The following is a 27,471-nucleotide window of genomic DNA, read 5'->3' on the forward strand; positions in this document are numbered from 1 at the left end:
TACAGTTATGAAAACGGCCTTGGTATATGCAAAATACGCCATCACTAATTAGCATGTTCAAGCAACAGTTTGCCAAGGACTCATTAAGCATGTCATTTGTGCAGTTTATTCAAATAATGTAAATGCAGAGATCTAATTTGCATATTTCTGCAATATAATTGCAGAGTAGAAAGATGGAAAATAAGGCTCTTTCTCAATTTCTTTATTAATGTGCAAACTCTGGTTTTCACAGAATGAGATTGAGGAGATGCGGACAGAGATGGAGGAGATGCGTGACACCTTTTATGAGGAGGACACCTGTCAGTTACAAGATATGCGGCGTGAACTCGAGCGCGCAAATAAGAATTGTCGCATCCTTCAATATAGACTCCGCAAGGCTGAACGCAAACGACTTCGTTATGCACAAACTGGAGAAATTGACGAGGACCTCCTGAGGAGCTTAGAGCAAGATTTGAAGGCAAGTACCAATGTTTTTATCTTTAAAGGAAAGCAGAGGTGGTCTATGATCAATTACCCATCCCCAAGTACTTACTTGCACCATTTTTATCTAATTACTAACTTGTCACTTAGCTGATGCTTCTATCCAAAGCAACATCACACTTATTACCAAGACAGTGTCCATGGTGCAACCTAAGGTTAAGTGTTTTTCTCAAGAGCATAATGATACTTTATGAATCAGCTGATCTTTAACCACTAAGCCACACCACCGCACTCTGACAGGTCGCCAAGGATGTGTCTGTAAGACTCCACCATGAGCTGGAGAACGTGGAGGAGAAAAGAACAAAGACAGAAGAAGAAAATGAGCGATTAAGACAGAAACTTATTGAGGTGGAAGTCACAAAACAGGCTCTCCAAAATGAGCTGGACAAAGCCAAAGAGGTACAAACACAAATCACTACAGAATCTAAATAGTTCTGAATACTATACATATTCATAGCATAGCGTTCATATAAATTTGTTGTGTCCAGTCTCAGAAACGAAGAGGAAGCAAAGATGCACAAAAGCCTGAGAGGAAGACTCAGACTCCTACAGAGGTAAGCATAGAACATTTACATCAACTGGTATGGGGTCAAATAAAGGCTGTTAGTGTACATGATAAGTTTGAGTTACAACCAGTAATGCAATTTTTTCCCAAAGATATGAAGTGCACTACATTGCAAACTGTTAATGAAAGTTGGCATGCAAACAAACAAAAATTGTATTACACCATAAAATGTAGTGCTGCGGTCACATTTACTGTTGAATGGTGAAATTTCACAGGCAAAATCCAGTAATTTCAAAAGAAATACATGCAATTTTTTCCATGTGAATGTGAATGTCATGCTCAAGTTAGTCACACGAATAAGCCTTGTCCTCCAACAGAATGGTGTTTGGTTTAAATGTGACTTGTAAATGAGGTGTCCTTGATACATTGCAAAACCACTGAGAATGGGTCTTTTTCTCCATGAAAACCTGCCAAAACTCTTGCTAATGTGCCAGCACCTTAATGCAACACTTTTGTCCACAGGAGGACAATGAGGACCTGAAATGCCAGTTGGCCTTCATTAAAGAGGAGGCTACCTTAATGAGAAAGAAAATGGCCAAGATTGACAAGGAAAAGGACCGTTTGGAACAAGAGCTTCAGAAGTATCGTTCCTTCTATGGAGATCTGGATAGCCCTCATCCAAAGGGTGAAGCTGGTGGCCCTCCCACTACAAGGGAATCTGAGCTTAAACTCCGCTTGCGTTTGGTGGAAGAAGAGGCCAACATCCTGGGACGTAAAATAGTCGAATTAGAGGTGGAGAACCGTGGCTTGAGGGCGGAGTTGGATGACCTTCGAGGGGAAGAGTCATCTAATGGGGGCTTGTCCGGAGCGGAAGGTGGAATGGGGCGGGAACAGGGGTCGGAGCAGTCAGAGCTTAGGCAGCAACTGCAGTTGGTGGAGGACGAAGCAGAACTTCTAAGGAGGAACCTGGCTGATGTAGAGGAACAGAATAAGAGGGTGACATGTGAGCTGAACAAACTGCGCTTTAAAGAGGGTACAAGGCACACCTCGGGTGGTAATGCATCGGCTGCTGCCAGTGGAGCGGGAGACAGCTCCAAAGCCGAGGCCTTGCAGGAGGAGCTGAAGGCAGCGAGGAAACAGATCAATGAACTGAGTGGGAAAGTGATGCAGCTGCAGTATGAGAACCGTGTGCTGCTTTCCAACATGCAACGGTATGATCTAGCATCTCACCTAGCCATCACGCCACGGGACAGTGACGCAGAGAGCGACAGCGGTCCTGGAATCGGAGGGCGTAGAGGTAGTGATGATGACTCGTCTTCCTCTCGCCTCCCTCCCCATCGCAAACGTGAAGGTCCTGTCGGAGGTGAAAGCGACTCGGAAGAAGTTCGCAATGCTCGGTGCCTCACGCCAACTCGTTCTCTTTATTCTCCTGAATCCGCCCGGCTCCTCTCACGCTCCATACGGGACAGGCAACAGATGATTGACATCCGTGCCGAAGCGGAGCGATTGGGGCGAACCATTGACCGCCTCATAGCTGACACCAGTACCATCATTGCCGAGGCACGGGTGTTCGTAGCTAACGGGGATCTTTTCGGCCGTATGGAAGATGATGACGATGGTGGGCGGATCAGGGAGCATGAGCTACTCTACCGCATCAACGCTCAAATGAAAGCCTTCAGAAAGGAGCTTCAGGGGTTTATAGACCGACTTGAAGTCCCAAAACCTGAGGAAAGAGATTCAGAAGAGCCATTATCTGTGAGTCTGGCTAGAGTCTGTGTGTCTATGTGAAGCACAACAAGAATGTTTGACACACCGTAAAGGAATAGTTCACCCAAAAATTAAATTTCTGTTATTTACTCACCCTTGATTCTCTTTCTTTTCTGTGGAACAGTGACCAGTGGCTTTCAAGTTCCTAAAAGGGCAAAAAATCACCATATAAGTAGTCCATACAATGGACTCTATTCTAAGTCTTCTAAAGCCTCTTAGCCACACCTAAACTAATAAACATGACAATAGCACATAAAATTAAATAGCACATAAATTAAAATGAAAACTGAAAATAAAAAAATAAAAGCTAATTCAAAAATTTAATAAATACTATAATAGTGTATAAATAATTCTATAATACTACTGCAGCAGAATGGGTACAATTCAGTGAATAAAACTTCATAATTTGTTCTGTGTATCAAGCAAAGGTATTGTGTGGTTACAGAAGCCGAAGAGTGCAAAACAGAGGCGGACAGTAATGAAGTATTTTTACTTTACTCAAGTAAATTTAAAAGGTATTTAGAGAGTTTTTCTTTGGAAAACTTTGCTTCACTACATTACAAAGCATAATGTCATACTTTTTACTGCACTACATTTCATAAAATTTGTTGTTTGTTTTACCTTTAATATGTAAGAACATTAAAAATGTAATTTCTTGTACTCAAGTAAATCTTTGAGTTACTTTTACTTGAGTAAAAGTAATAGATTTCTAATGTAACTAAGTATTAAATGATAATTAATATGAAACGTAGTGCAGTAAAAATCACACTATTATGCTTTGGAATGTTTTGAAGTAAAAGTTTTCTAAAGAAAAACACTGATAAAATACAGACACTTGAAAAGTACTTTTACAGCAGAGTAAAAATACTTCACTACTGTCCGCCTCTGGTGCAAAGTCATACTTTTATTTAAATTCCATGTAAAGAAAGAGAATCACAGGGAATTATGAAAATTTTCATTCTGAGGTGAACTATTCCTTTAAAGGGAGTGAGTTTAATAGTGAAGAACAAGAAAGCACTACATAATTCAGAGAGTTCATCTCCTGACTGCTTTTAACATTTAACAAAATACAGCATGTTTTTTATTTGCCAAGATTTTTAAACTATGCAAACAGAAAATGTTAATGGCTATAATATCTTAACCTTTCTCTCTTTCTCTCTGATCCTGTCTTCCCACGCACCCCTGTTTTTTAATGCATGTTCGTTGATCCTGTCGGTTATTCACCCAGATGTTTCAGCCCATCATTTTATTCATCCTCATTCTAGTGTTGTTCTCCTCACTCTCTTATGCCACCATTTTTAAACTTGTATTTCTTTTTACCCTCTTTTTTGTCCTGTGATCACCATCCGTCCATTCATTAGCATAGTCTCGCCCTTTGTTTTGTTTGTTTGTCAATGTTGTGTATGTTCACCATGGTTGAAGAATCACAGGACGGTCACTTTCCAAGCACAGACAGCACGCTTAAGCACAGAAGCCTGCAAAACATTAATTTCCAAAAAGCTGGAGAATGTTTTATCCAAATCGCACATATATGGCTGCCACCGGAAGGTACACCATCAAGACAAGAGGTTTTTTTTGGAACTAAAGACTATCATACATCATAGGAAAACACTGAGCCACTGGAAACTACATTATCCAGAAGACATTTCTTTCATTGAGGACTATGGCTATCAGGCACACTGACGCTTGCAATGAAATATGGAACTGCAATTTACTACCAAGGGGAACGTTACCACATTACCCAGAATGCCTGCCCCTGCACTCTAAGATACCGTACATCATCTGGAATGATTACCTATCAGAAGCATGCAATGGTGAGTAAGAATATGGCATATAACTGTATACTCAGAGAGGCCCGAAAGAATATGCATACACGTGTATGGATGGAGAATAACTAACAGGCTTTATATTTGACTGGAGATGTCAGGAATCATCCATAAATGTGTGACAAGAACAACTGTTTTGCATGGATTGATTGATTGCACAATAATCTGAAGAAACTGCACAAAAAGATTCATGTGATATGCTAAAGAACAGCTGTGGCTTTGATGGGGTGGGTGAATGGGGGTCCAAGTTCACATCAAGTGCCTGTGTACATGATGACAGTATACACAAATTACCTTCTGCTGCACACTCTGTTGCACCAGAACAAGATCAGTCTACTGCCGAACGTGCTTCTCATTCCTGCAAGCATGTATCAGCAATTTGGAAATCAGAGCTTGCTTTCTTTATGAGTTTATTTAGCTTGTTGGCATCTCCAGTTTTAGTCTCAGTTGAAGCACCTGTGTCTTCAAGTTGTCAGCAGTAATTCCCGAGTAAAATAATTAAAGCTGTAAATAGATTAAAATAAATGCAAAAACAAGATCTGTGGAAGTGTTGGGTTCACAATTTATTTGGAGCACAAATACATTTGTTTTGTTTTGGTTTAGATGGGTCTAGGTGATTGAAAAGACAGTTACACTTGGAAAACAACACCACATCAGTTTTTTCTAGAGTGAGTCTCTTTTTGGGAATTGGAAGTCATTTCTTCTCAATTTTCTTGACAGCTGAAAGTAAACTCATTAGCAAAAACCATCAAAGATACAACTCCGTATTCAAATTTGCCAGTTTTACTGCGTCTCCATTCTCAGAGGCTTTTGCTTTGTTGTTTCCCTGGTTCTCCATTATTGTGCCTGGAAACTATTTAAGTCAGTGGCCAACATTAGGGCTGAACTGTCGGCTGGCTGTTTATTGCGCAACAGCCACATGTGTCAAATAAATACAAGCGTGAGGCGCCCATTAAGAACCGTGGACAGCACACTTAGTATCCGCTAATTCTGTCCAATGGTATCTTAAAAATAAAATGGACAGAGTGTTTTGAGAGTCACAAATAGCCCAGTTGCCTGTGGGCATTAGTAGAAGTCGAAACAACTGGAATAGGAGTCACAAGACCACAATCTGCCAAGTCCTATAAGAAGACTAGCAACAAGACAGTTTCACAGAGGTGGGGTAGAACTGGGCATTTTAAAATAGCCATGTAAACACTCTCCCTCTGCCTTTGTAATTTTAACCTAGAATGTCGGTGACGACAGTCTCTTGCATGGAGACCACAAATGCCGGAATAAATCTGACATTATGACACCAGACACCTGGCAGGTCTGACGTCGCAGGGGTAAATACTTAGAGTCACTATAAAGCCCCGGGGCCCCCTCAGGACTACAGTTGTTTACCCCTGAGCTTCGGACAGGACCATAGTACCGGACAGAGGAAACATTTAAGATCCAATACGCAGGATTTTTACGTCACGCCGTTGGAAGCGAGCCTTCAAGGTCTTTGCACAGTTACGTCCCGTTTGAGTACAGGAGCTGTCAAAGGGGTGGCGGTACTGAAACAAGCGCGATCTTGATTTAAGCAACAAACCTGTACTTGAACAGGTTACTCATATTCTACTCATATTCTGGAGCGTCTGTTTCAATTCATCAAATACTCATGAGAGGGAGTTACTGGAGGAGCCAATAATAAGATTTAACCGGTAAGGATTAAGAAAGCTTGTTGACAAGTACAGAACATAAACGTATTAAATTCTGTGATCTTTCACTTGGGGCTGAAAATGTTGGATATATAATTTTAAGAACCTTTTTAGCCTCACTGGTCACATTTTACACTAAAAGTAAAGTAATATAAAAGTAAATTACTGTATTTACATATATAAGGACATATACTTGCTTAAGGAATACTAACAAACAATATGTACTTTATATGAAAAGAAGTTACGGAACTGTGTATCAATCATTAAAAGGTGCTCTTACTATATCTTTTATAACACATAATTACAGAGGGTATAAATATCCTTCCATTCTAACGTCATACGGTGGTACATTCTGGAAATTTCGTGAGTTAAACTGGGTGTCATGTTCCTTGACGGAAGAAAATTCCATCCCTAATACCCGCCGTAAATCAAAGCTTCATTACAGAAAAACTTAATGACGTTACCACGGAAAGGATGCAACTATTCTGAGCTCATCCAAGCGGGTAAAAGGTTCTACACTTGCTTGGAACTTTGACCTCATCCCTAAGCCAAAAGAAGCAGTGTGACCTTGTAGTCAAAGATCTAGACTGGTTGTAGGTGTAGGTTTGGCAAGGGGCGACCAGTTACGTTTTACTATTGTGCCGTTGATCAAAAGAGATCAATTTACTCCAGGGAGACTGTCCATGTTATAAAACTGACTTCAGAATCCCTGAAGTCCCTTTAGGTAACTTGACCATGTCTAATGAAGTTGGTTTCTAAAGAACGTGCTGACAATTTTGACAGTTAAGGGCTGGTTTGAAGGACAGGGAATGCATATAGAAATGAGTTAAAGCTTTGAAGCAGGTGTCCAGAGCAAGTAGCTGGGATTTTGTTTCCTTCCTTACGTCTCCTTGAATACAGTAATCAGGAAGACTTCACTTATGTTAACATTCGTAACACCCTTAAACTGTACAGCAAGCCATTGTACACACTAGAATTTTTTTACAGTCACTTAATTTACTTGAAATACCAACTACTACCAGATACTCTGATTACTTAAGAGTACTGTAAAGAATGAATAGGCTATTTCTCAATAATGAATATCTCTTTTGTCTTCATAGAGGTATTGGTGGCCTTGCCAATGTGGTCACTCCAGTAACCTTTCAGGAATTGCAGCATAGGTTTCTGAGCACAGACGCACATACACAGAAGAATGGCTGCATTGGAATTGCACTGTGGGCCGGAGCCTGGGAGTTGTGTGTGGGGTGGAGACAGAGCTGACCTGCTTGACAGTTTTGACTCCGAGATGCAGGAATGGGAAGATCAGCTACAGGACATGCAGAGGAAGATTGAAGAGGTGAGACAAATATTTAACTGAGGTGACACCAGTCAGTATGACAGAATCCATATCCATCCAACCATCTCCATATCTAGAGAGAGAGAGAGATTCTTATTCAAAAATGTAAATGAACTTCAAAAACATAGTGCTCTGATTTGACTATAAACCATTCTAAAACATCCACTAGCATACTAGAAGCCATGGAGCTGTTGATGTTTTGATAGTGGGCACTAACGAGAATTATGATTGGCTGAAAGGATTTTGACCTCCTGTTGCCTAAGTTGGCTGCATCTCTTGGATATAATAATAGGTGCTTCACCCCCCAACACCATGACTGTGACAGATGTTAACAAGCTTATTAAACCCAAAGGGATAGGGGTTACAGGCTACTTATGAACATTCACAAACAGTCTCTCTCATACCAAAACACAGGAAGTTAATGCATTCATGCTGAAACTGGCCAACCAAACATGTTACCTTTGAGCATGCAAGCCCTTCCTCTCATTGACTTCCCTCTCATTCTAAAGAAGAAACCCCATGCTGTTTACTTATGCACAGATTGCATAACTAGTCTATGCAGTACAGTATGCAAGTTGTATTCGCTGACTTGTGGATTTAAAACATTTGCTTTCATGTAGGTGGACAAAAAAAATCATACTTTATGATTGCTGCATTTGTTTCTAACATTGTGATTGTATTTCAGCTGTATAATGGGGTCAAAGCAAGAAGAGAAGCCAGCGAGAGCAGCTCAAACAACAACACAAACAATACAAACTTGGACATTACTTTGCTTCCTGTCAACTCTCAGTACAGCCGTCAGGCCAATGGTTATCATGAACCCCGTGGTCACCCCAACAACAGCCTCCCAATTCGTCAATGCAGTGAAATAAGAGCAGATCCTTCAGTTATGCAAAGCTTTGGGTTTCACCACCCCAGTGAATACTGTAATGGCTCCAACAATTACATGCTTAATTCCCTGAGCAATGACAGCCATTACCCTGCCAGTTGTCATGATCTTGAAAGGCAAGATGCCACCCTAGACATACTCAATGGATACCTTCAACAGGGCCCGCATTTTAGAAGGAACACAGGGAATTTCGGAGTTCCAAACAGAGTGAGTACCTCTTTCATTATTGATTCAACTCTCCTTAAACTGGACTCTTACACCTCAAGGATTTGTCTTTACACTTTATCCCTTAATTGCCCCTCTTTTTTAGATTCAGAACCCTAAGGTATATCCAGTTACTCACAGTTGTCAAGACAGCACGAAGAGCAGCCCGGTAACAAACAGGTAAAACCTTTTCGATCTCAACCTATCAGACTCATTCCTATTGTTGTCCTATTATCATGCATGTTTCTTGTTGGTTATAGACCAACGCTTAGTGTTTGCCCAATTTCATCTTGTGACTACTTCGTTGATTTGTTTTTTCACATTAGGACTGCCTCGTATGTGGTTCTGGATGAGACTGAGGCTGAGAACAAAAAGAACAAGAAATCAAATTGGGATGACTCCCAAGCCCGCCACGTTAGCTGGAAAGACCCGGTTTCATCAAACAACCTTCCCCCTAAAAATTCTGCTTCCAAACCGGCAATCAGACAGAGAGATGCTTCTCCTGTAACCCCTCGCTCCACTTACAATGAGTCATCACAACAATCTGACAGGAAATGCCTCTTGCTCGATAGGAAATCTGGAAGCCCATCAGTATTGCGTAAGTTTGGTGCCATGTTGCAGGAGAACGAGGGGAAAACCCTGATAGAGGATGGTCTTGTGACCACCGTTGTCTCCACTGAACCTCCGAGGCACACCAGCACTCCCATTTGCCAGAACAAGTTTGATGCCAGACGGGCATCCTCACGTGTGCCCGTCCAGAAATGCCTTGCAGACTGTGACGCAATGGTAGCAGATCTGGAGCCCAGCCAGGAGTCTTGGGCAGCTGGTCCTTCTAGACAGCTCCTCAGTGGAGACAAAGACAGTGGGAAGGGTTGTTGTGTTCTTGAACAGCATGGCTTGGCCTATAACTTAAGCCCGACACAGTCTCACCTTAACTCGGGGTATCACAAGGTGGCTTCACTGTCTAAATCCCACAAAGCGGGCTTCCAGAGTGAGGACCTATTTTCTGACTACCAGATGGTGGAAAGGATTCTGGGAGCAGGATCTCAAAACTTCCGTACGGTACACAGAGAACTTGGTGTCGACATGATGAGACTGGGAAATGACAACTTGGAGCAACTTCTGGAAATGATGGAAATAGAGAACAACAGAAGCCAGAGGGCCACATTCACCCAGCAACTGGACAACAAGCAGGTGAAGAGGGTACAAATTTGATCAGCACACATACTAAATTTCAATGCAGTATTTATTTTTGTCTGAATCATTGTGCCCATGCTCTTGGCAAGTGTTCCTCATTCCTGATTCTGGAAAGCCACTTTCATGAAGAGTTTATTTAAGTGTGCACTAACACATCAGGTTTTCAGGTAAACCCAAAGACCTTGATTAGTTAATTCAGGCACATTTAATTGAAATTGGATCTGAATTTTGCAGAAAAGTGGTTCTCCAGGACCAAGAATTAAGAATCTTTCTTTTGATGCATAGGAGCTGTGGTGCTCCCGATCCCATTCTCCCATCTCTCCCTTAACGCTACTTTGCTTTCTGTTTCTGCTAGCCTGTCAGATAAAGTCATAATATGTTGGAACATAAAATACAAGTACATTAATCCTAGTATTGATTATTTATCCAGAAAGATATTTACATTAAAACTTTTTCCTCTCCAGGTCAAGCATGAGTCTCCTGAATCTCCTGCGCCCAGCAGTAGCCATTTTTCACGTCCTGCTCGACCAGCCAATCAACGTCGTCCATCCAGATGGGCTAAGCATACTCACCCAAGCAAAATCACCCACACATCCTGCCCACCAAGCCCTGGCCTGAAAGCCAAACAATTCTTGAATTCATATTCCCGGCACACAGAAACTGTCATCATGTGACCAGGATACAACAACCTTCAAAGGACATGTTCACCCAATGGCAAAGACGAAACGTTGACCTTTTGTAGAACACAATCTACTTTTTTGTGTGTGTGTGTATATATATATATATATATATATATATATATATATATAACCACCACCACTACATCAAAGTACCTTATTGAAACCCACTAGGATGGCCTATGGTATTTTCCTTAAATAACTTCAAAAGGATACCACTTTCATTTAACTCTGCGCTGTTTGAAGTGCTTTGGAAAGAAACTTCAGTGGACATTTTTTGACCTGGTGAACTTCTGTGCCTATATGAACCCTTCATTGCCTTTTCTCTTTATTTCTTTTTGTCATTCTCATTACATTTTGTATTATTTTATTGTTTTCTATTTTCCCGAGTGCTTTGTGTACAGTGCAGATCTTGCGGTGCCATGTAGGGCATTTTTTTGTAACCATATAAGCATGTATGCAACAGGCATAACATGTATTTAAACATACATGGCAACGAGTTATTAAGCCTTATCTATTATGCATAATCTGTAAAGGTGTGTGCAAACATTTTGATGTTCTGTCATAAAGTCCATTTCAGTACTGCATTAGTGCTTCATAATATTGACATGAAGAGGTCATAACAGGCTCATAATATTTTTTTATAAGCCTTATTTGACTGCACCTGACGTGGGATGTAACTTCTCAGTGCATGGCACCTTTTTGCGGGAACATGTCTGCATTCTCCAGCCTTGTAAAAAAAAAAGCCAAATGAAGTGAATTATTCTTTATGTTTAACATCTGTGAAAAGTAAAGTATATCTTTTGACCATATTATAATGAAGAAATGCTTTTGGAATGTTTATTTATTGTTGTGACATGACCCTTACAAAAACGTGATGCTTTTTGTGTTTTTTTTCCCCCTCTGGATAATAAACGCAAGTGCTTTGACGAGTTAGTTTATTGTTTTTAATGGTGATTGCTAATGTTAGCACTAATACATCTGCTCACTGTGCTGTTACTTTTCTTTGCAATCTGCCAAGCTAATTTTCACCTGGTGGAAAACAAAACAGACAACAAATCTATGGACTTATGGAGCAACCGGAGTCATCAAGGGCCAAGATGGTCATAACCACGCCCCTTAAACCGTTAGTTTGCTAACAGTTCAATATTCCATTTCAGTTGGAAATATGTCACCATACTAAAAGTCGGCAGCAACTTCTGGTTCATGCAGATTTTAAGAGTGGGTTCTTTTGACTTTGGCCAATAAGCAACTAAATACCAATGTGTTAACTTTGTTAACCACATAGCAACAACCTAGCAACCACCTATTTTATCCTAGTACCATATTAGCAACTTCTCCAAGGTCATGCACCACTCAAATGTTCTTCAGAAATATAAAAAGTATAGTATAGTATCCTGAAAATGTGACAACAATGGGGTAAAACATTTTCTTACATCACTTCTCCTTTCACTAAAAAACAAAAGCAAATGTATAAGATGCTTCATGCCAACATAGTAAAAATGCCTCTCTTTAATGAGCTCCTTGTTAAGCAGTATTAACAGTATTAACATTGCTCTTGCCCTACGTTACTAAAAGCTATCAGGAAGCATCCTATTCCTCATTCAGAGTCCCAATGTAACCTGCTCTTACCATGCCTTACTATCTCTCTCTCAGTCCTGCTCTCACAGTTACTCGACCCGCTGCTGAAATGTTGCACCTGTGCCTGAAATAGGAAGCGTGACGTTGTTTTGGTGCCAGAAATCTTAGACGTGTCAGTGGAGGGCTGAGGGGGGAGGCGTGTGATGTTCAGGGGGCATCTCTCTCTGTCTCACTCTGAATCTGTAAATGAGTAATAAAGGCACTATAACACCTCGCTGGAAGCACGGAACAGCATCTTAATGAGGTCTTTAGATATAGATAGATGTTCACAACTTTCATGTGAGGTCTTCATAGCACGCCACATGGATTTATTATTATTGGAGTAACCTGGGGTTAAATGCCTATAGTGAGTGCTCACTTGTGGGATTTGAACCAGCATCCTTCAGGTTACCAGTCCTGAGCCTTAACCCCTTAACCACCACCCTTGGGTCCTTGAAAACCTGAAGTTTGTGTAAGTGGTGCTTACCCAAACAAAACTCCCGGCTATGATGATACAGTGTTTGCAAGGTGGATGGAAAGGTATTACTTCATTTGCTAAGGCTAGTTACTTGCAGACAAAAGAGCCAAGGCCTTACGATATTCCAGGGCAAGCTGTGTACTGAGGTAATAGCAATAGAGATGCTTTAGCATTGATGACTTGAATGATAAATGCCTAAAGGGTTAAATGGGCAGCTGGGCATTCTCCATGACGTCACAAAGACATCTCTCTGGAATTGCTGAATTACTGAAGTCTAACCCTGGACAGCAGAACACCGATAACTTGTCTATATACAGCTCTCACCTGCTGTTGTAGAAGTGTATGGGGAACCGCTTGAACGTGTAAGAGTTGCCCAGTAACACACCCGTGATGTCAGAGAGGAAAGACAACCAGTAAGGAGCCCTTCAGATGTCTTGCCATGTGTCTCCTGCTGCAGCACATTACATAAGAGAAAGAGAGGTGTTATACTTTCATAAGTTAATAATGATTAGATACAAGAGAGGCCCAAAACATAATCTTCCCAAGTTAGCAAACTCAAATGCTTCTAGCTATGCAAGTTTGATTTCACGTTGTTGCATCCTGAAACACAGTTTATAGTACATATTGCATTCTCACTGTTGTCATAAGGGGCATAAGCATCCATCTATCAGTCCTCCAAACTGCTTGATCTGTTGTACATGAACATGTACAACTCCTCAACTCCACTGATATTTTGATATTTCAACTTAAATGCTGATTTCAGAGTTCAAAACTGGACATGCTACAAAGGTATTTCCTGGTAAGCAAAATGATTCACCCACATGTTATAGAGCTGCAATCTATCTGTATATTCACTGCATTTTGAAAAAAAAAGCAATGTGAGCCTCTTGGGATCTGTGTTTGAATAACTGAGTATGTGAATATCACCCATATAAGAGTTGTGTAAGTCTGCGCACATTAAGACAGTAATGCACTCTACATAAATATGCAGATGAATGCAGAAGTGAATGGAAAGATGTTTCCAGGCTATGCTATGAATATTCTGAGTTACATATAGTAATTATACTTACTCAGCAAACGGTTCACCATGACACAATTTTAACTGAAAAAGAAAACTGATAATAGAAGGTGGTTTATGCTACTGCACACTACAGCACTCCTAGTGACAACTATAAGAATGCAACATGTTGTAATTTATGAATTGTGTTCTGCTAGAAGTCTTGGTGTTCAAGTGTGGACTGTATTTCATGCCAAGCTCATTTTTGTTCACGAATAAACACCCTTTAAAGTCATTCGCATTAGAATCAAGACTGTTCATACTCTTAAACAGCACTTATAAATCTTAAAAGCAAACTGCATATTACATGTTAGCTGGGAATTAAAGGCACTTTCCTTTGTTCACAAAATCAATAATTTGGTCCAGGGTTAAATATTATATGCTTCCATGAAAGAGCTCTGTTATGTAACAAAACCCCAAGACTGAATGTCAAGAGCACACAGTAGAGCACCAAAAACACCCCGAGTCAATCATTTCCACATCCATGCCTCACATTACTGACCTGACGCTTTTACTGCAGTAAACTCTGATCAATCCAGTGTAGAGAGAAAACTCTTGAGATCACTAAGGGAAAAAAATACCTGGGAGAAGTCAGTCATGTGCATGATTACAATTAGTTAAACAACTATATTTCAAATACTTGGTTTCATTCATGCAAAGTATGACTTTAGTGTCAAAATTCCTATACAGGAAAACAATCAGCTGCATTAAACCCAGTGAAATTTAGTATGCATTAATTCTGTAGGCATAGAACATGTAGTATATATAAGAATAGAAATGATGCTCCGAGATCAAAATATTTCACTTTAACTGATCTGAGATCAGCTGGTTGTAATTCCCAATCCCAAACCACATGATAGTCACAGTTGCTGCTGGCAAATGCCAATTAGAGCCACAAAGCTCCAGAGGGTCATTAATTGCTATAGTGGTTGATAATAACAACATGTCCAGGGCTTTATGTGTGTGGGCTAAACGACATAATGAAGTGAATGGCTAGTGCAGGCTGGGCATAGCATGACTGTGGCATGGGCACGTGTGCACCTCACGTTGATACCCTGCTCCCCTCTGAACTGCAGTTTAAGGTCACACACATACTGTATGCTCACACTCTCACACTCACACACACACACACACACACACACACACACAGCAGGCATATATCCCTCCTCAGTACTGAAATAGACATCCAATAAAATCGAGAGACACAACAGAGAGTGAAACAGAAAGTTTGTCTGTGTGATAGAGAGAGATAATGTTAATGTTAAGGAACATGGAAGATCATTTTTATTGAATGGGAACATTTAATAAGTCAATAATTCATTATTATTATTTTTTAATGTAATCATCAAGATCTCATTTGTATTCCTATAGTCAAATTTTACCTTCGAGTCAAAAAATAAATAAATAAATAAAACAGGTCATTCTCACTTACAGTAAAAATTATTATTATTAGTAGTACTACTACTATAAAAAAGTACAATTAAAGTAAATTAAAACTTAAAAGTATTAGAAATTATTCATGCATTAAAAAAAAAAACCCTACAGGTTTTGGCAAATTGGTGGCTAATTTGTATTAAAAAAAGTCAACATGAAGTTTAATTTGATGTCTGAATTCACTTTCCTGGTCTTATTGTGAAAGATTATGGAATTAAATATTTGTATTACTAAATAAGTAAAATTAAAGGAAATACAAAAAAGAAAAAGTATTTAAAATTATTAATGCATTTAAAAAGGTCATGAACTGAGAAACCAAAATACTTCAGAGTTTACAATCCGCCATGCCTATTCAAACAAAGCGTTCTGATGAGGGGGTTAAAAACAGGACAGAAAATATACTTCTAAATTATGTTTTTTGATGTTAAAATCTTGATAACGTTATAGGGACCTCAGAGAACAGTTCAAAATAATAATAATAATAAAAAGGCAGTTCATGACTTGACAATTAACTTAACTTATTTTTTTTTAATTATCATTTACTTAAAAATTTTAAGGCAACGGGTTTCCTCAATTTTTTTTAAGTTAAGTCAGCTTATCACTTTTTACAGTGCAACAACAAATGCAATCTCATGGCAATTCATAACTTTTATGTTTTGGCAAATTGCTGGCCAATTTGTTTTCATATGACCTGTTTACACCACAGTGACAGTTATGTTTAGGGTTGAACTTTCATGCTTATTTTCTTCTAAAAATTGTACATTTTATATGATTCCCATCATACAAATTCATACACTGTAAAAAGTGAAAGTTGACTTAACTTAAAAAAAATTGAGGAAACCTGTTGCCTTAAAATTATTAAGTACATAATAATTTAAAAAAAACTAAATAAATAAGTGAACTTGACAATTCAATTAACTTATTTTTTTTAATTATCATTTACTGAAAATTTTTAAGGCAACGGGTTTCCTCAATTTTTTTTAAGTTAAGTCAATTTATCACTTTTTACAGTGTACGGAATCGGCATGTTGCAAAATAGTTACATTTTCCTGTGTGATTGGGTTGTAATTAACAGTAACATTAAAAATATTCAAAGAAATGAATAAATTATTATATTAATATTTAGCATAATAGTTTAAACTAACATTAACCTAGGTTTATAAATTTTGTAAAATATGTAAGCATTAACTAATTAACTTAATCTTACTTGTGAAGGCATTCCATTGAACCCGACTACAAGATCTTAATTCATTATTGTTGTGGCATCAGAACATGGCTATCCACATTTACTCATCAACACTGTGCACCACAACTTGGTCTGCCCATTCAGGGCTGATTAATACATAGGAGGTAGAAAAGACACTATCATTTCTGACCTTAAGAAAAAGCTGTTAGATGTGGGAATATGTTCACTTTTGTAGTAAGAGAAATTGAATAAAAGTCTTAAATGGGCAGTAGCAATTATCACCCATTTAATTCTAAGATTCAGAGAGCGGGTGGAAAAAGATCAAGTGACAACACTGATTACGACTTGCTTGCAAAGATAAGCACCTCGTGACCTTTGAGTCTTCCACGCACTTAGGATAAGGTGTTGATATTGACAACTGCTTGTGACTGATATACCAGGTCTTGAGGGATCATGGGAATATCCGTCCTGTTTTCTTAAATAGAGAAAGGTCACAAAACATCCCTTTGAAAGGAGATACTCATCCACGAGTCTTTAAACAGTGGAAAGGACAGACCATTGGACCACATACTGTACAAGATGGACACACAATTGGGTCAAACACAGCTGACAAGTTCTAAGTAGTATATCAAGAGAAACCTACTACTAGACAGACAAAAAGGCCTGCTGTCCTTGTATCTAATAGAAATAGTTTGTGTTTGACTGACAGCTGTGGATAGACGGTCCATGTTGAGACCTCCACATGACGTCTGTGGGACACAAGAGGATGACAGGCCGGAATGGGAGCGTTTGGGAGACTAACAAGAGACAGACAGTTAGCTGGGCCAATTGTGCATGACTTGGCATGAGTTAGGAAAGGAATCTTGTAGGCCATTATCTCCATTACTATCTGACAATGATATGGGCCAAACTAGAACCATGAGATCTAGGATCAGACCATTTTCACATCTTGCCATTTGAAGCCATTCATGATCATTACATCTTAATAAGGTAAAAAAGTTAGGTTCAAAACAAGCTTTTATGACAGCATCTGTTGCATGTAGGATGCTACTACAAAAGATAACCAATTTCGCATGTGAAATTTTCTAAATTACAGTTAAATTGGTGCCATTTCAATCAATACTTTCTGCTACTGACACGTAGTGGCTTTCCATCTTTTATGCAAATTGCTGCTACCATTTATATCCACATCAGCACCAAATTGCAGGTAAGACTCATCATTTGCCTTTGATCCTATTTAAAACTAATTCAAGGAGGCTAGTTATTTTTGAAGTTTTTAGAATTAAGAGAAAGAAAATGCACTGACTTCGAATGAAAGGGTTAGGGTTGGGTCAAATTAGTGGTCTGTCAAATTTGACTTATTTCCAAAAAAAAAAAGTTTTGTTTTTTAAAATAAATTAATATGTTTATTCAGCAAGGATGCATTAAATGGGGAAAAAATTGACAGCAATGACATTTATGTTACCAAATGTTTTCCTTTAAAATAAATGCTGCACATTAGAATGATTTCTGAAGGATCATGTGACACTGAAGACTGGAGTAATGATGCTGAAAATTCAGCTTCAGGAATGCATTACATTTGAAAATACATTAAAATAGAAAACAGTTATTATATTTTATTAACAGTTATTCACAATATTACATTTTATTTTATTTTTGATCAAATAAATACAACCCTGGTGAGCAAAAAATGTTATGCTGTTTATATAAACTGTGGGATGGTCTGAAATGAGTTTCACATGCTATCGATAGAGCTCGACTTGTTTTGAACCCATATAACATTTCGTTTCACAATAAAAGAGTTATGTGAACTCGGCTTCAGAAGGTAAACAAGGGTAGCATGGCATTGCACATGAATAAAAAAACACAGCTCGGCCTTGAATTTCGAGAGAGACAGCTGTCAGTTAAAAAAACCCTCTCCACCTCTAATGACAGGCGTTCTAGACACTTCCATTTAGTGCTATACCGCAGACAGGTTAAAAGAGGTTGCTGATTGCATGGGTATATCCAGAGAACTGTCCTCACATCAGATATAGCTCAGTGCCGTTACAATACAGACCTGACAGTCACTCCTGATGGCCGTCCGTGCTGACAACTGGATTATTAGATCGACAGTCAGCCTCTGATTGGTTTAGACTGTCAGCTGTTGCTATGGTGCACTCTCAGAAATAAAGGTACAAAAGTGGTCACTGAGGCGGTACCTTTTCAAAAGGTACACTTTTGTACCTATTGGGTTCAAATATGTACACTTTAAGTACTAATATGTACCTTTAAGGTACCAAAATGGACCCTTTAGATACAAACATGTACCTTTTGAAAAGCTACCGCCCCAGTGACAGCTTTTGTACCTTTATTTCTGAGAGTGTGGTTCAGATTAAGCATATGTCACATTTTATGTGCAACTGATTCTAGGGAGAATGTTATTAACTTCTTGTTCCAAATCTGTAATAATTTCTTTCTTCGTCTGAACACAAAAGAAGATATTCTGAAGAATGTGGTTATCCAAACACTTTCTGGTCCCCATTGACTTCCATAGCATTTTTTCTCGAGAGAAGAAAGAAAATTATTTGGAACAATTTGAGGGTGAGTAAATAATGACAGGATTTTTATTTTAAGGTGGATTATCCCTTTACAGTAGATATAGTAGTTATGACACTTTTTACATCACAAGATATTAAATATATGACTTATAGCTCAAGCGTGAAAGCATACACGACCCGTTTATCTGGCGCCTGAGCACATGTAAAGAGACAGTGAAGAATAGAGCAACTCAAGAGGGTGAGAAAATCACACTCTCAAAGTCAGTCGGAGACTTGGGAATGTGAATTCCACCAACAGCTGCTGTCAGAGAGAAGATTATCACCTGATCTCCATACTGTCCCTCAGAGCAGCGTAATATCAGCACAGGCAACCAGAACCTCCTTACAGTAGCAAACTGTCTCATATTCATATTTTGGTAAAATTTTATTATTATTTTTTTTAAATCTTCTGCCTAAGCTAAATGCTGACACAGTTAATCTAAAAAAGTTCAAAATTAATTAATTAGAGAATTACATGCTAAAAAGTATTATTTAATTTTGAACAGTAGCGTAGAGTGATACACACATTTTTATTTTTATTTTGTTTTTGTTTATATAATGACAAAATGAGACGAGAAAAATGCAAACTATTTTTATATGGAGATCAATAAAGAGAAAAACCACCTAGACACTACAACGTCAAAACATAAACTGATTCAATATGCTAACAACATGCATGAGGTCTACAAATTAAGGTTATATGCCCCAAAATTCTATAATTCCACCGAAAAGCATAAACTGGCTTTTGCTTGAACGATTTATGACCTTTTCTTGACCAGAAAAGAGAAAGAGAAAGAGATTATTCCCTAGTTCCAGTCACTCCATGAAAATGACAAATTAAGAATATTACTTTGTGAAGGACCCACTTCCTCTCTGGTAGCACAACATATTTATAAATGCCATAAACTAAGAAGTAAAGAGTGAACACATCTGCATTCGTAGTACCATTAATGTTTATATAAATATATATGGATGTATTTTGTTTTGTTTATTTATGGATGTATATTTGTTTTGTTATTTTATTCTTCAATGTACAAGGCTTTGGCAATATGTATCTAAGTATGTCACGCCAATAAAGCAATATGAATTGAATTGAATTGAATTGTGAGAGAGAGAGAGAGAAGGTCATTCAGATGGCCTTACACATTAAACAAAATTGTGTAAAAGTACTCATGATTAAATGTACAGCAAAATGCCGAAAACTAAGTTGAAGTTGAAAATAAAACATTATTAGATTGTTTTACAAGAAAACACCATTTCAGTTTTATGTTGCATTCAATGTGTTACTTGCAATTATTTGTGAAATTTACCAGCAGTTCTTACAACTTTTTAAAGTGTATAGACAGTCTTATACCCTGGATATCGTGACTTTAAAACCGTTGACTTGTAAAACGCAGACTGTGATCTGATCCAGGGGAATGACCCATGCATACTTGCCGGCGCCGTGACCAGAGCACAGCAGAAAATGAACTGAGATGTCATCAGTGCAGTGAGGTGTCATATGAAAGTTATTAATGATTACACAGACATTACCGAATGAGATCATCTCAGACACTGAGCCAACATGTTCGCTAAATACCGTCAGCCAGAGACAGGACATTGTCCTTAAATACACACCCACATCCACAAGCACAATAAATACATGTTCGATGCCCAAAGTAAGACCATAAAGGCCCAAAGCTCATCCTGAAATATCAGGATGCCAAGTTTGGTTGAAGCTATGAAGGTGAACAGCGGCTATACAAACATTCCCTTTGCTATTCAAGGAGCGAGATGCTACTGTAGATCCATCCCCCCCGTAGAGGTGGGATCGAGATGCAATGACGGATTTCTGTCTGGCGGACAAGAGGAAGGGTGTGTCATTTGGGTCACAACGGACAGAGTTTAACGAGTTTACTGGAGTGCCGCAGGGGTCTGTCCTGGGAGACGCCTAGGTTCATGCACCTCAGACTCCACTATGTCTGAAGACTAGAACGAAATCCTCGCCATAATACTGATCACTGAGACGGTCATGGCTATATTCTATGTCACTATATTTGTCACAATCCCACTTATCCATACTGTACAGACAGTCATGCATACACAATTAGCATGAGGTCCTATTGCGTCAGTTAAACAAATTTGAACTGGTTTGAAAACCCAAAGAAATTCTAATTGGACACTTTTTATTTTGTGGTTTTTAGTTCATGTCTGTTAGCTTTTGAGGATAATCTAGTTTATACTAGTGCACACTTAAAGAACACATTAGGGCATTGAGAAATTTAAGTAGAATTTTCTGACCTGTCTGGATGTGTTTATGTAACACAATTGGCCATATTGGGAGAAGGGACAGGCTCATTCTGGAGAATACTGAATGGAACAGATATCTGTGCAGCATAGGAAAAATCATTAATATGTCGGCCCATTTGACTATCAGAGACATAAATATTTAAATTTTAAATGCATGTATTAAACTATTTTTAGGAGCAAACTAGCACATTGAGCACCTTAAAGCAAACAAAAACAGTCTAAAAGCAACAATAATCAAATCTCTTCAAAAGTGGACAATAGTTCACCCAAAAGGAAAATTCACTGAAAATTTACTTACTCTCAGGTTATCCAAGATGTGGATGATTTTATTTCTTCACTGGAACAGACTTGGAGAAATTTAAGGATTAAATCACTTTATCACCAATGGATGCTCTGCAGTGAATGGGTGCCGTCAGAATGGGAGCCCAAACAGCTGATAAAAACATCCCAATAATCCATGGTGTCAGTGGATTCTGATGTGAGAAGACAACAGGGGATGTACTTTTTCACTGGAGGAAGTGTTATTATAGATTATGTACTAGTATTTTACCATTCACTGCAGAGTATCTACTGGCCAGCAAGTGATGTAATACTAAATTTCAAATATGTTCCGATGAAGAAAACCATCTACATCTTGGATAATCTGAGGGTTAGTAAATTTAAAGCTATTTTCATTTTTAAGTGAACTATTCCTTTAATAAAATTCAAATCACTTACTTTGTGATGGCAAGATATTTTTCACATACATAAATGTATGGCCATACCTTTCATTTTAAGACAGTATTGCAGTGATAACAAAACTTGAGTCTAAAGTCTTTGTGTAAATCTTACCCAGCACAGATTGTAGATCACCTTCTTCAACTAGTTTCAGACCTTTCTCAAAAATCTCAACTCCAATCAGCTGGCTTTAAAGTTTTTGGAAGTCAGGGTGCACAAAATTTTAATTAGTTCATTTAAAAAATAAAAACAAAAAAAACTCAGTGAGCACTATTCAACTACAGATATTTTAATAGCACCTCTGGTTCAAACCTTATAAGAACAAAAGGTTTTCAGAAAGTTTTACATCTGCAAATCAGTTCTTTCAACTGTCTGCTGTAATGAAACAACTTCGAAGTCGTGATAGTGTTACTGATTTCTGAAACTGAGCTTTGGTGGCTAATTCCAGTTTTAGCATGTTTAGACCATGCATAATATCAGTAGGTGGAAAAATGCAAAATAATCAACATTCTTTAAGGTAAACCTTAAATTGAAATATATACATGAGGACAGTTTGGTCTCAGACAGGTAACAGACAACACTTTATTTCTCAGATAAACCTGGTAACAAAACAACACAGTTAAAATAAAAATACACCAAAAAGAAGTTAATCTTAAATTTTAGTTTTCATTTTGCTTTGCTGACAACAAAGAACCTGAACAAACAGAGATGAGAATTAGCTGGGTTGAAAATAACATTCAAATTTCAAAAAACTTCAAATCGGACACCTATGCTTGAAAACCACTCACTCACTCGGTGTGCTGCAGTCTGAGGACTACTTTACAACTACAAATTACAATATCTGATAAAACTCGCCTTTCCCAGAGTTCAAAGCGCCATAGTCCAGGGCTCCATCCTCGCTCACAGCAACACATGCAAATCCAAGAAACAGATACAGCACACCAAGATGAGACAGAAGAATAAAGACAAGCTGCTTAAAACACACACACACGCCGTTAAAGAGTTTTAAACCTCACATCATGAATCACTAGAAGTTGTAAATGTAAGATGACTGAAGGTTTTCTAATGACTAGAGCGTGTTAAAGAGGAATCCTTGGCAAAACTACAATAAATTCTTTTCTCGTTAGGTTTTGCATTTGAAATTATGCTGGTTTTGCATCTAATGCTTGTCATTTCACCAAAAAAAAAAAAAAAAACCCAAAGCTTTCTTACCACTAGCTGCAGATTTAGAAGGCTCTGTACCAGGTGGTGCATAGCAAAATGTTCTGCATTTCCATGAAAATACTGTTTGCAAAATATAAAGTCATGCATTTTGATCTACAGCACAATTGCGATATTCAAAAAGTAAAACTAGTAAAGATGCAATGTATATGGGTATCCTACAAAGAGTTGTAATTTTATGTTTTCATGAAAAGATTTTAACTTCATTACACCACAGCACATAATTACTGTATGACTCCATAACCAATGGATAATGGTGTTGAGCCATTCTAGATGTAATGAAATCTAAAATGTTAAATCAAACATGTTTGGGTAATATTTCCACCTAAAATCAAGAGGAAAAAATTTTTTTTTTTTTAAATACATAAAGGTGAAGTGAATTGTGCATTGTGAAATTGTGTACAATTAAGCAAATTCTCATTAATGCAATAATAATAAATACAACTTTAAGATCAATTTCTGTAGCATAGTAATAAGAATCAAATGAAAATCAGCACTAATAACTAATAAAATAAATGCGTTAGAGTAATGAGTGTTTAGCATGAAATGTGCGTAATTGTTATGAAAACAAAAATCTGAAATACAAAAGGCTTAAAACAGGCTTGTGCAAAATATACTTTATACTCTTTTCTTTTAATTTCAGGGTGAAAAGTTGTTTTATTGTGAATATATTTTCAATTACATGAATGCAAATGTAAGTGTAATGGTTAGACCAATTTACAGTATTCTAGTCATGATAAAAGCAAGTTTATTGTAGTTTTGCCTGCAATTTCCATTAAAGAGCACAGCCCTGGTACAGTCCTCTAAGACTGAAAGAGAAAGACAAGCACTATTCTTACACTAAAACCCATCCGCCCCAAGCCTCCACCCTAATCCAAGACCGTGTTTCATTGATTTGAATGGTTCGTTCGTTTCATTTTTTGCATTTCAGAGATTGGTTAGAAATACCCAGCGGTTGTGGGAGTTGGGTAGGAGTTCTGTAGTTGTGCTGCGGTCAGACCTTCGTAACGGTGCACTGACCGTCGGGGCACCCAGAGCGATCGCTGCTATGCGCCGGGCCACCACCAGGGGGCGGTCTGTCCAACTGATGCAGTCTATGCCTACCCTGGGAGCCTTCTGTGTGCTCATCTTCACCTTCATCCCCAGCCTGCTCATCTTCATCCTCGCTCGTGCCAGACTCAGATTCGTACCCCGAGGCATTCGGAGCAGCCGAATCGTCTTCATCATCTGCGTCTTCCTCTTCAGTTTCTTGCTCGCCGGGGTTCATATTGAGTTGGGTGAGAGCCTGTACAAGCTGAATATCACCGGAGGAAGCAGGACTGGTCAGGTGAGCGCCCAAGACAGTTGGCGGCCTTACGGGAGCAGAAGCAAAGACGCCTTGAGGTCGTCCTCCGCTGACTCCAGTGTCCGCTCCATCCGCCGAACTCTCTCGCTCCGCTGTGGCGCCATCTACCGTTCCGTTTAAATCCGCAACTGCGGGTGCTGCAACCGGAACAGTTCCTGATCCCGATGCGGGACTGGGATTGGGATCTGGATCGAGTCTTAATCCGGCCACACCTTTCTTAGGGATGTCCACCACATCCCTCTTCATCCTCCTTCTGCGGCCGTGTTCGTTCCTCCTGTACTGCACCATGTTCTCTAAGTCGGCCACGTACAGGAAGCCAGCGATCAGCATCTCGGCGCTCTTCTTGCCCTTGTTGAAAGCATCCTCTAGCTCTCGGCTTGTCCGCTCGTCGTACTGCCACCATCCGTTACGCCCCTCGTAGTACCAGGCGTGGCCTCCAGTCCCCGTCCCGCGTCCACCCGTCGCCGAAGCCTTCAGCTCTTCGGGTGAGAGCAAAGTGGGACGCTCCAGGAAGTCTTCAGGCACTTCCCCTCTACACAGAGCGCAGCGTTTGCTGTGCCAGGAAGCTCCTTTCACGCACAAGAAGCAGAAAATATGGCGGCATGGCAGGCGTACGGGGTGGACGCAGCTCTGCAGGCAGATTGCACACTCTGGAATGGGCAGTGAAGGAGACGAAGGGGACGGACTTCCCTCCGTCACAGACTCCCCACTCACCTTCTTGCCTGAAGTCAGGGAGTCCACGGAAAGATTAACCTCGCCGCAACTAGCCATGCTGTGAAGAAAATAAAAATAAAATGATTTCTCAAGAAAAGATGCATTGGAAAAACAAGTTTGGAGAAATGTGCTGTCTACACAAGCTAACGTCAGCAGTATGTAAGCAGATGTAACAAATGGGGCACTGTTTACCAAACTATGTTGCCCAAGTCGACAAAAGTCACGAGTAAACAGCGCTAGCTTGAGTTCTTTGTTCATTGTTGCTCTGTTTGATTAAAGCTCAAGCATTTCCAGTCTCTCATCTGATAAGTATTACTCCACTTCTACAAGAAAGAGTGCCATTCATGTATTATCTGTCAATGTAAAACCAAAGTCTTGTGCAACGCATAAAATAAAAAGAGCTGTTAATATTTGAAAGCACATTCATTGAAACCAGAAGCACAACGAACAAGAGGAAGAACTTTACTATGTTGTTCTCTTGACAAGATACCTTAGTTTACACTCAAATCTTTGTTTACCATTATATATTTATAAAACTGACTCTAAAATAACCGTCTGGCTTGATAGGACAACCCGTGTATGCTCATAATGGCAACTGTCCCAAATCAGATGCAGAAATGATCTAAATATATCATGACCCAAATCCTTGACAGCCAAACCATTTACGGGACATTTTATGACGCTGGTACAAAATATACTAGAACATCAGACATTCATTTTATGTTAGGTTAGGTTTGGTTAAACACACTGTTATAATAAGTGACAAATAACAGTAATAAAGTATATTTTTTTGCAAACATTTAAATGAATGTAAAGAATCAGTTATATTTGTTAAAGGTTAAACTAAAATGTCTGACTGGTTGGAACCATCAAATTTACAATAATAGTTTTTAAATAATACAATTAAAGATTAATATTTAACGATTTACATTTAAAATTCATAAACTTAAATCAATAAAATGCTACATCTACTTACAAAAAAAATCTTATAGACTGAAATAGTAATAATATTTGTAAAATAATTTTAAGAATAACATATGAATAATAAGTCATTCATATTGAACTGTTTAAATAAATATTAGCCATAAAGAATTAGTTATATGTACATATTTATCAAACGTTACACTAAAATATTTTAAAATGGTTTAAACCTACAGAATAATAATAAAATAATATTAAACAATAAAATGTTACATCAACAACAGCTAAAAAGGTCAGACAGACTGAAAATTAAACTATTATTAATATATATTCTCATGATAAATAACATATTTGGATTAAACCAACTGGGTTACATTGAGCGGTTAAATAGACAAATGTGTTTTTATATTGCATTACAGGCCCAAATTCATCAACAACTCAAACAAGAATTACAAAAATCTACCTATTTACACTTGTAGGTATCATATTGATAAATGATCTAACTACACACACTGAATGAATGAGATTTCTGAGGCTTTGTGTGTGCTGATGTTGAGATCAGATCATTGATAGAGCAGACTGAGGCCTGTAGACAGGACAACACCCCAGACCAAAACACAGCAAAAACAGCCTCATTTCGCATTAAAATACAGCCCTTAAACCGCTTCAAATGATCGATTTATAAACTACAAGCATGCACAATCGCATATTTTCATCATCAGTAGGGTTACTTGAATAAATATTCATATATTTGATGATTTTGCTGCGTCTTCTCTGAATGTCTTTCAGTTCACTCACCTGACAAAATAGCCGAAATTTCGCCTCTTTCTTTCAGCGCCGATCAGATTTGGCTCATCTGCTAGTCACCGGATGATCACTCATTGTTCGTTTATTGACTAAAATTGATCGGTAACGTTAGAATTCGCCCGACACAGATGAACACAATAATGTTTTTACGGCTCCTCTGTGATAACAAAACCGCTGATGTGTGTTCGTGCGCATCCGCTCTGCGCACAACTTGCGCAGAACCTTAAAAAATACGAGTGTCTCTCAGGAAATACTGAGCGTTTAGCGTTGAAGTTGCTCAGAAACATTATCTAAATGTCAACGTTAACGGATCCACATCATCTTGAGACCAGCATAAAAGATTTTGTTATCTAAGTATTTTCACATCATTATAGGGTTCGGTGCTTAAGAAAAACAAGTAGCCTATCTTAAAAAAAAAATAATAATAAATAAATATATACAGTACTACGGCTCATCAACTCAAACAAGAGACAGAAATCGGCCTATTTAAACATTTATAAATTATTTTCAATATTATCCAACAACATACACTTAATAGAT

General features: G+C 38.5%; 3 protein-coding genes and 1 long non-coding RNA gene across 7 annotated transcripts in view; 2 read left to right on the forward strand and 2 right to left on the reverse strand.

Annotated features, from left to right (window-relative positions):
• Window positions 1-4,494, forward strand: part of LOC131531951 (protein SOGA3-like) — a 6,804-nt gene extending 2,310 nt beyond the window's left edge. Inside the window, exons 3-7 of one of the 3 annotated variants that reach the window (XM_058763176.1) lie at window positions 233-457; window positions 721-879; window positions 969-1,034; window positions 1,508-2,740; window positions 4,114-4,494. In XM_058763176.1, coding sequence (XP_058619159.1) covers window positions 233-457; window positions 721-879; window positions 969-1,034; window positions 1,508-2,740; window positions 4,114-4,356 — 1,926 coding nt within the window. In that variant the 3' untranslated portion in view covers window positions 4,357-4,494. Of the gene's footprint in view, window positions 1-232; window positions 458-720; window positions 880-968; window positions 1,035-1,507; window positions 2,741-3,980 lie in introns of all 3 variants that reach the window. The other 2 variants (XM_058763175.1, XM_058763177.1) reach the window with 2 other exon arrangements.
• Window positions 4,426-11,492, forward strand: LOC131531953 (uncharacterized). Of its 2 annotated transcripts, none has more exons than XM_058763179.1 (6): window positions 4,426-4,566; window positions 7,361-7,596; window positions 8,282-8,692; window positions 8,796-8,869; window positions 9,016-9,883; window positions 10,351-11,492. In XM_058763179.1, exons 2-6 carry the CDS (start codon window positions 7,453-7,455, stop codon window positions 10,558-10,560), a joined length of 1,707 nt encoding a protein of 568 aa, XP_058619162.1. In that variant the 5' UTR covers window positions 4,426-4,566; window positions 7,361-7,452; the 3' UTR covers window positions 10,561-11,492. The 2 variants fall into 2 exon arrangements, with proteins under 2 accessions (XP_058619162.1, XP_058619161.1); XM_058763178.1 differs by lacking the exon at window positions 4,426-4,566 and adding an exon at window positions 4,637-6,263.
• A 759-nt stretch (window positions 11,493-12,251) lies between these two features.
• Window positions 12,252-18,424, reverse strand: LOC131531744 (uncharacterized). Its single transcript, XR_009268771.1, has 4 exons — window positions 18,398-18,424; window positions 14,221-14,282; window positions 12,986-13,109; window positions 12,252-12,384 (listed from the first exon to the last, which is right to left on the reverse strand). It is a non-coding gene; the product is annotated as an uncharacterized LOC131531744 (long non-coding RNA).
• Window positions 18,425-22,395: 3,971 nt separating this feature from the next.
• rnf146 (ring finger protein 146) lies at window positions 22,396-27,152 on the reverse strand. Its single transcript, XM_058764474.1, has 2 exons — window positions 26,923-27,152; window positions 22,396-25,261 (listed from the first exon to the last, which is right to left on the reverse strand). The coding sequence occupies exon 2, from the start codon at window positions 25,258-25,260 to the stop codon at window positions 24,139-24,141; it is 1,122 nt and encodes a 373-aa protein (XP_058620457.1). The 5' UTR covers window position 25,261; window positions 26,923-27,152; the 3' UTR covers window positions 22,396-24,138.
• Between the last annotated feature and the right edge of the window lie 319 nt (window positions 27,153-27,471).

The sequence above is a fragment of the Onychostoma macrolepis genome, chromosome 23 (genome assembly GCF_012432095.1).
Source record: "Onychostoma macrolepis isolate SWU-2019 chromosome 23, ASM1243209v1, whole genome shotgun sequence".
In the NCBI taxonomy this organism is placed as follows: Eukaryota; Metazoa; Chordata; class Actinopteri; order Cypriniformes; family Cyprinidae; genus Onychostoma; species Onychostoma macrolepis.

Bases quoted from the DNA above. Each gene is read 5' to 3' on its own strand.
- LOC131531953 (XM_058763179.1), top strand. From the start codon at position 7,453: ATGGCTGCATTGGAATTGCACTGTGGGCCGGAGCCTGGGAGTTGTGTG. The intron at 7,597-8,281 runs GTGAGACAAATA...ATTGTATTTCAG, and splicing joins TGCAGAGGAAGATTGAAGAG to CTGTATAATGGGGTCAAAGC. The intron at 9,884-10,350 runs GTGAAGAGGGTA...TTTCCTCTCCAG, and splicing joins AGCAACTGGACAACAAGCAG to GTCAAGCATGAGTCTCCTGA.
- rnf146 (XM_058764474.1), bottom strand. From the start codon at position 25,260: ATGGCTAGTTGCGGCGAGGTTAATCTTTCCGTGGACTCCCTGACTTCA.